A 9220-nucleotide genomic window follows, 5' to 3' on the forward strand; every position below is an offset into this window, starting at 1 on the left:
TTGGGTTACCACTCGTGGGGTAGTGAATCTCGGGTGATACGAATTCACGTTGACAAGTAGGTCAACGCCGTTGTTGATGATGAGATGAGTTGGGTAGTGATTCGCGTGTAGTTTCGGCTTCAGTAGTGAATCGCGTGTGGTTTCGGATTAACGATGTCGCGTGTGGCTTTGGACATTCCCATTGTTGTTGACTAAGGGTAGTGAATCGCGTATAGTTTCGGATTCACTGGGGCGCATGTAGTTTCGGCCAACCCTATGGTCGTCGAGGTGAAGGTGGTGAATCGCGTGTGGTTTCGGATTCACTGGGCGCGTGTGGTTTCGGTCGGCCTTCATGAGTTGAGGGTAAGGGGTTTTGGGATTTTGGGATTTTGGGTTGAGGGTAACGGCATTCATGAGCGTGAAGGTGGTGAACCTTGGGATTTTGGGTTGACGCATATATATATATATATATATATATATATATATATATATATATATATATATATATATATATATATATATATATATATATATATATATATTGTTGTGTTGTAGCTAATCTTATGGTTTTGGCTTGGTGGTACGTTATGTATAGCTTTGCTTAGTTATACTTGGAATGCGGTATGTGTTTATTACTTGTGTTTGTAATCCGTGTTCATTTTATGCATATGTATGTATATAATACCGTTGCATTCACCAAACATTAGCTTACCCTCTCGTTGATATTATTTTATAGGTTCGCAAGGAGCTGGTTCGGGTAAGCGTGGGAACTAGTTACTTTACGGGTTGCTTTAGAAGACTTTGCTTTTAGATTAGACTTAGGATTGGGTAGTGCAATCCCAATCACCATGCTCGATCTTTTGTTGTGTTTAAACGAAACGGGTTAAAATTGTCATGTTCATGTAGTTATGGGTCGTTGGAGTCCCAAGGGTCATATTACACTTATGTCGTTAATACCCGTTTGTATAATGTTTGAAAAGTGTCGAATTTGATTTTGGGCTAACGAAACTTGGGTTGGGTGAGAAATGGTTTGTTTTGTGTCATAAAGGGGCTGACCCTGTTTTCTAGTTGAAACGCGCGCCGCGCATAGGCCTGCGTGCGCTGCAAACATGCAATTGCTGGTGTTCAGGTCCGTTGTCAACTTCTGATTTGGTTTTACGTTATAGCACGTGCCGCGCACCCATATACGCGCTGCGCATATGGTCAGACATGAATCTGTTCGTTGTTTTTTTTTTAAAAATTCGTGTTTTCTAGTAAACGGTTATGGGGTCGTTACATCAAGGTGGGAAGAGCAATTGATAAATACGGAGTAAACTTCACAACATCCTTCATCAGACAAGTTGGAAACGGGCGGTCCATTATGTTTTGGCATGATATATGGCGCAGGAATAAAAAGCTCAAAGATAAGTATAACAGATTATTCATGCTTGATCGAAATCAAAATGCAACAGTGGGGGACCGAATTTTAGCATCTCAAAATGGTGTATCACTGAATTAGGATTGGGCCAGACCCATTATGGGAAGAACTGCAGACGAGTTAATAACAATTACTGAGGATCTTATGAATGTTCGAATTAATCAAGAATCTGATGACAAATGGTCTTGGTCTCTGGATTCTGAAGGCACTTTTAAGGTCAAAACATTATCGTTGGAAATTGATAAATGCAGATTACAATCCCTTATTTCGACAAAGACTTTATGCAACAAAGGAGTACCACAAAAGATAGGTATTTACGTGTGGAGAACTAAACTAAAAAGAATTCCCGTTCATGTTGAATTGGATACAAGAGGTATTGATCTAGACTCCATTCTTTACCCCCTTTGCACGTCAGACTCTGAATCTATTGAGCATATCACGACCAAATGCCCTCGTGTGTTAAACCTATGGCATCATTTCTTTAAATGGTGGAACACTCCTCCGGTTAACAACTTTTTGCTTGAGCAGAGCTTCGATGACTCGTTCCCTTACAATGATTTATCCACAATGGGCAAACTTATATGGCAATGTGCCAAATGGGTTTGTAGTTATCACATTTTGAAAGCGAGGAACAATCTCATTTTCAAAGGAGAAGCTTGGAACGCGGCCAATATCCTATCAAATATTCAATTGATAAGTTTCGGGTGGATTTCTAGAAGACTAAAAAAAGCTTCGTTGGATTGGAATCAATGGTTGATCAACCCGGGGTTTTATATTCTATCGACAAACATTAGAACCGGAATTGGCTAATTAATCTCCATACTCTTCGCTTTTTTTTGTATTTTCAAAGTTGTATATATATTCGCGTTCTTTAGTTTTTGTTTTTTCGGTTCGCTTCCTTTGACTGCACCTTGCAGGCTTGGAGGTGTTCCTTTTCGCTTTGTATCTCTCGTTGTATCGTTTGTGATTTTATTATGAAATGAAATGCTTGTTTTTTAAAAAAAAGTAAAAAAAACTCAGATATACTAACTTTCAGTAAATATATCAATATTACTGATTTCGGTTTGAATTATTGGATTGTGATATGGGCTTTATCGTAGTATTATGTTCATTAATATTAATACTTTATATATTAATATTAATATTAATATTAATATTAATATTAATATTAATACTAATACTTTTATATACTAAAAGTGGTGACGGTCTACGTCGTTTCAGTTATATCGAATTGTCGTTTTGAGCTTGCGGTCACACTACAAACGATCCCTCAACTTCGGTTATACTTACACAACGGCCCCTGAAGTTTACACTTTCTCAGGAGTAAAAAGTGTAAATATATAATTTTATTAAAATAAAAGAAATTAATTCCACCCCAATTTATAACGGGCCCTATCTTCTCACTCGGTGCGAGTTAAATTTTTCCAAGACCACCGTTCAACTCGAAAAAATCTTACGAACCCAACGAGATTAACTATATGCAAAACGGACACTTTTTAAAAAACGCTAAACACAACGACAGCCCGTATCTTTCTGTTTGCAGCGAATTAAATTTTTTCGACAGCACCGTCACACTTGAAAAAATTTATTTAACAAAACAAACTAACTACGTTCGAAACGGATACTTTTTAAAAAACGATTAACACAACGACATGCAAAACGTCGCTTAACACATGGGCCGTGTTCCCCTCCGTAAATACACAACGCTACGTTAAATATGAATACGCAGGCCGAAAACCGCCGACGCAACGCACGGGCCGATTCGGACTAGTTATTCCTATTAACCAATTAAAGGACGATAGAGAGAGGTTGTACAAAGATAAGATTTAGTGACACGTTTGTAAGCGATACTTAGTCAAGAGAAGACAAAAAGTGCCTACAAGTGTGACACGGGTGGGAACTTTTATATTTACACTCCATCAATATATATATATATATATATATATATATATATATATATATATATATATATATATATATATATATATATATACACACACACTAGTGAAATGACCTGTAATTCACGAGTTTGTTTAAACGAAACAGTTTAATGATATGTTTTAGGTATTAAGTGAACGTAAATGCTAAAGTCATTTAATTTAATGACCCGTGAAACCACAAACTCCGACTAAGAAAAACTCGCCAGATGAACATTTCATCAAACACCTAAAATGCATATTAAACAATCCACATCCAATCATAAGAGATAATATTTGTTGTCATTTTATTTTAAAAGTGTAAATTAAAATATAAATTTAGAATTAGTTTCCTTCTGCCTACCTTTTATACCTTCTCGTACTCAATTCAAAATAATTAATTAAAATATTTCAAAATTATTTAATTTTAATAATTAAAATAATTATTAATAAGATTTAATAATAATAATTAATTAATAAAATTTAATTTTAATTCAAAATTATTTTGATTAATGACATCATTCACCATGCTTAGATTTTTTTTCTTTTATTTTTTAATTTATTTTAACAAAATAATTAGCCTAATAATGACATCATCATTGTAGGATATTAATAGAAACTATAGATATATATGATTATACCTACTCACATGTGAATATTCTTGTAATTTAATAGTTTTTGCAGTCCTCGTCTCTTTTATTGTTCTCGTTTGAACTTTTAACAATATGTATGTGTGTGTGTGTGTATATATATATATATATATATATATATATACAAATTACACAAGCTTGCCTGAGTGGTCATCGAGTTGCACAATGAAGCACACCACCCGAGTTCAATTTCTGACTATCCAAATTGTGAGTGTGACTAGAGGGTGCACATAATGCGCAATACACCCGGTACCAGGCTCGCGCTCGGGTGTTTGATTACCCGAGGTTTTACCTTCTATGGAGGAGCCAATGTGCTCATTAATAGGAGGGTTTCCTCGCTTACCAATATATATATATATATATATATATATATATATATATATATATATATATATATATATATATATATATATATATATATATATATATAGACAAAAGTTCAAATGAGAACCAACAAAAGTGCGAGAACTGCGAGAACCATTAAATTTCAAGGATTTTCAAATGTGACTAGGTTGATTCGCATATAAATGTTGATGGAGAGTAAGATTGAACAATAAAATTTTTGAAAAAAACTATAATTTAATTATATATTCAAATATATAATTTATTGTTCACATGTACAAATGCGTTTGTGAAGATGCGAACATTTTATATAATTCACAATTGAACATATTAATTTAGGGTTGTGAACATTTGTTTGGCGATGATATGAACATTAAATTACAATAATATGTAATTTGTTGAATATAAATGCATTAAATCATGTATTTAAAAAGTTCTCGCAGTTCTCGCCCTTTTTGTGGTTCTCGATAATATATAACACGATAATTGTTATATATATATATATATATATATATATATATATATATGTATATATATATATATATATGTATATATATATATATATATATATATATATATATATATATATATATATATATATATATATAGTGGTAGGATCAAGGGAGAAGTAACCAATCAGGGGGGAAACGGGGGGAAGCAAATTTTTTCTTTTTAGTTTCTGAAGAAACTTTGTTCACGAATATTATAGATTCGATCAAAATATGAACATTTAATAAAGGCACTTTGTGATAAATATTTTTATTTTGGCGGGAAAACGCTCGAAGAAGTAATATATAACAATTATCGTGTTTTTCGAGCGTATGTTGAGGCTTTAGATATTAGAGTTTAGATATTAGGGTTTATGAGGTTTAGATATTAGGGTTTACAAATTTAGGGTTTAGTGTTTAGATTTAGGATTTAGATTAAGTTTTTAACACGAAAGATTTAGAGTTTAGGGTTTAGGGTTTAGGGTTTGGGGTGTTGGGTTTAGGGACTAAACCCAAAACACCAAACCCTAAACCATAAACTCTAAATAGGGCTAAAAATTTTACTTCATAAAACATGAAGAAAAAAACGTTAACATTCTTCACGATCAATATTATCTTGAATATTATTTTTGTCGATCATTTTCCCGCCTAAATAATAACATTCATCACGAAGTGTCTTTTTTAAATGTTCACATTTTTGTGTGATCTTGATGCCTGAAAAAAAAATTCCAAAAAATTGAAAAAAAAAAATTTGCTTCTCCCCGCTTCCCCTTGATTGGTTACTTCCCCATTGATCCTGCCCCTATATATATATATATATATATATATATATATATATATATATATATATATATATATATATATATATATATATATATATATATATATATATATATATATATATATATATATATATATATATATATATATAATAGGTTTTGGAGCCCGTGCGTTACACGTTGGAATTCATATTATTTCTAAGATACCGTACTTATAATATTAGTAACATCACATGGAAACTTATACAATTTTTTTCACATATCTGATATGAATGAAACATATTTAAAAATAAAATTATACTTGGTGAAAATGATAATAATGTAACATAATTCAAATATTTCTAAAAAAAAGTATACATACATAATAGTTCAAAGATATCATACCTAAAAAAAGGATGGAAAATGAAGTTGATGTTTACGTATTTGAAAAATACAAGTTGCTTTCTGACAAGTAAGTGTTTAAAGTAGATTTTGGGGGCTACTGAATCGAGTTGGTAGGTTAACGCGTATGTACAACAATAAATGCTTGAAAATTTATAACTTTAATTTCCTTCTAAATTTAATTTTATAAAGTTAAAAGGGAAAGTCACATTTCAATTAAAATGGTAGTGTGTTAAGTTTATAAAAAGAGGCAAATCCTAATAAAAACCTCAACACAAAAAACATCAACACAAAACACAATAAAATTTATAGAAAATAAATTAGATTGTTATCCATATCAAGGTGGATATGGAGGAGAAATAGTGCAGGGAAAACATAATTATATAGTTTACATGCCATTGGAATAGAAGAAAACCAAAAATAACTGTTAACAAATGTATGTTTTTTAAATCATGAATTGGATGAGCGTAAACATTTCGAAAGATCATAGAATTTAACCTTGGTTGTTGAAGACTTAACAGATGGTGGAGATTTGATTCCTTCTTGTTTGATTTTTTTGAGAGGTGGGCTGAAACAGGTATCATGACTGTGATTAAAGGTCTGACTTCCAGAAGCATTAGAGGCACACTACAAAAGTAAATTATAAGTTGTTATCAAAATAATAATTATTAAAAATGACCGTGATATGAAAAAAATTTGAACTGAGTATTATATAATGTATTCATACATTCCCAACTGAAGTAAGTTTCTCAGATGATTCTTCAATCTCAACATCGTCAAAAACCATTGTTGATCGACCTTAGTGATATTAAAGATAGGTTAAGAAACTATTGATATTTTAGACACCACACAAACAGCAAGTTAAAATGAATAACAATACCAAAAAAAGAAAAGACAATGAGTGCGTATAAAACAAATTATATATTGAATCAAGGTACAAAATCATGTAACAGTATTAAATGTTACCTTGAAACTCTCATAGAGTTCGAAACATGTTGGGTCATCGGTCGCATCTTTAACATTGTAGCTTCGAATTCCACGTTCTTTGTTATAAGCACCAACATCTATCTTAAACAACAGGGTCTTTAGTAAAAGAAGTTCCAGCTCTTCAGGATAATCATCATCTTCAAACAACGCCTTCATTAACTCATAAGCCGATTGGGTAAACTTCTTCACCATAGATTTGAAAACAGTGAAAGATGCTGTGCTGGTTTGATTTTCTACACGAATCGGCACTTTAAACCTGTTATGTAAAAATTTAAAGACAGACAAAGTATGATTAAAGAGATAAACTAATATTTTGCAAATCTATTTAGAATGTTTTGTAATTCACCTCACTACCACGTCCGGCTTATTGATACAACCGTAACACTTCCGTTCCAAGTTTAAAAGTTGATCAACGTCCAAGGTAAGATCACAGTTGGGGATAACAGGTTTAGCACTCTTGTTACACTTCTTGCAGGCAATGTAGTGCCAAGTGTCGTCGGGAAGAATGGTATTGATTGTGGCCTGAATAATATAAATGCCTTCCTACAATAATTTTAACAACAAAGTTGAAAATTAGATATATGTTTGGTTAAATACGGGTTCACAATATTTCATTCAAATGATTACCATGGACGGGTTCAAGCGATCTAAACCAACATACTGAGCCTTTTTAAAAAAGGAGTTTGGATCACGTGCAGAAGAAATTGACAACGAAGGAGCTAACGAACAAATGGAATCTTCAGAAGAATGGATTTGGGTGAGGCTACGATAACAATAAGCAAGTTAGTTATTGTAATTGAAGTATCAAACAATGTTCAATAGATGATTGCAAATACAAATTTACTAATAAGTTGTAGAATATTTGTTTTAAATGCACAATTAATGTACTCATTTATGGAGTGAACAAATGATTGAGCATTAAATCGAAATTGGTTTAGTTGTTTTGGGAACTACTATGTTTCATTAAGTGTTATTATTATGAATTAAAAAGTTGAATGTACAACAAAGTGAATTATTTACCTTTAGATCATTTATCAATAATAACATTTAATGAGTACTAATAAAATGATTTATTTATCTTATAATGGTTTTTAAATTTATTAATATACTTTGTAGAATAAATAAATGAAGACTTTCAACATGTTTATTTCAATTTATTACTTGAATGATTGAGTATCTACTAAATTTGTCTTATTTTTTTTTTTCGAAAATGGTTCAACTAAAAATAAATACAGAAAATAAGATTTGTCTTTTTATATTGAAATATATTGAAATATGTTAAATTTAACATAGATAAAGTATTGATTAATATTATAAAGTTAATTTTTTTGGTAATAATGTACCGTTGTCTAAACTCAATGATTTGCGGATGATCGGTGTCTATCAAAACGTTCGTGTTTTTCCAGTCGGTAGAAACTGCCAGTTTGTCTGTAGCATTTAATCACAAAAGAACATAGTATTAACAATCAATAAGATTACATAAAAGTTAATAATTGAAAGTAAGATCATCATATAAAAAAACCATATATTTATTGGTTAAAAGGAAAAATCTTGGTGCAGTTTGGTGACTCCAAAGTGGATCAATAAGATTACGGAAGCATCATCATCCAAAACTTTTCTATGGTTTTCGAAATCCAAGGAAAATTAACCCCATAAAGTTGCATCTAATTGCAAGCCACTATTTAAAAATGACTCAAAATAGGTCATGTATAAGTGTGTTATGGTTTTAAGAACATGTGTACACAATTTATTCTGAAAATGGTTTAAACTAAAAAGGTGTTATATATTACTCTAAATCAATGAGCTGAAGATTGATGTACTTGGACTTGAGTTCACCAGTGTTTCAAAAATTCTATACTTCAGAATAATTTACTACACGTCCAATAACATCTATAGGAACAAAAAAAAACAAATAAAGATTGTGTGACATTATAAAGTGTTCTAAGTAAAAGCAAAATAAATATTTAAAAAAAAAATTCAAAAAAATTGATATAATAAACATTTATTAACCTGCTGAAACTCCAACTTTAAGGCCTTTAGATCTTAAAACATCGAAAGGGGTGAAACTAAAAGCATTAGTTCCTCTCCATTCGGTTGGTGGGAATGGCACAATAGTTGTTTTCTTAGTAAACATGAGTTTGTACTCATGTTGGATATGTTTGGTCCGAAATTGTAGCGGACTATCAACTACAGCAGCATTAGAAATATAAAAGAAGCCCCATTCCCTAATGAGGTTATCAAATTTGGCCTTAAGGGAGTTACGAATGTTGATGACAATCTT

At 31.4% G+C, this 9220-nt stretch overlaps 2 protein-coding genes across 2 annotated transcripts in view; one reads left to right on the plus strand and one right to left on the minus strand.

The window, feature by feature from the left end:
- Window positions 1-1495: 1495 nt before the first annotated feature.
- Window positions 1496-2206, plus strand: LOC139860426 (uncharacterized). Its single transcript, XM_071849185.1, has one exon. It carries the CDS (start codon window positions 1496-1498, stop codon window positions 2204-2206), a length of 711 nt encoding a protein of 236 aa, XP_071705286.1.
- Window positions 2207-6894: 4688 nt separating this feature from the next.
- The window catches only part of LOC139860427 (uncharacterized), a 2665-nt gene continuing 339 nt past the window's right edge, over window positions 6895-9220 (minus strand). Inside the window, exons 2-6 of the mRNA XM_071849187.1 lie at window positions 8950-9220; window positions 8283-8367; window positions 7567-7702; window positions 7286-7482; window positions 6895-7195 (exon numbers count right to left, since the gene is read on the minus strand). The exon at window positions 8950-9220 is cut by the window's right edge and continues 6 nt beyond it. Coding sequence (XP_071705288.1) covers window positions 6895-7195; window positions 7286-7482; window positions 7567-7702; window positions 8283-8367; window positions 8950-9220 — 990 coding nt within the window. The remainder of the gene's footprint in view (window positions 7196-7285; window positions 7483-7566; window positions 7703-8282; window positions 8368-8949) is intronic.

This window comes from Rutidosis leptorrhynchoides, chromosome 7 (genome assembly GCF_046630445.1).
Source record: "Rutidosis leptorrhynchoides isolate AG116_Rl617_1_P2 chromosome 7, CSIRO_AGI_Rlap_v1, whole genome shotgun sequence".
In the NCBI taxonomy this organism is placed as follows: Eukaryota; Viridiplantae; Streptophyta; class Magnoliopsida; order Asterales; family Asteraceae; genus Rutidosis; species Rutidosis leptorrhynchoides.

Excerpts from the sequence above, each read along its gene's own strand:
- LOC139860426 (XM_071849185.1), top strand. The coding sequence starts at position 1,496 with ATGGGAAGAACTGCAGACGAGTTAATAACAATTACTGAGGATCTTATG.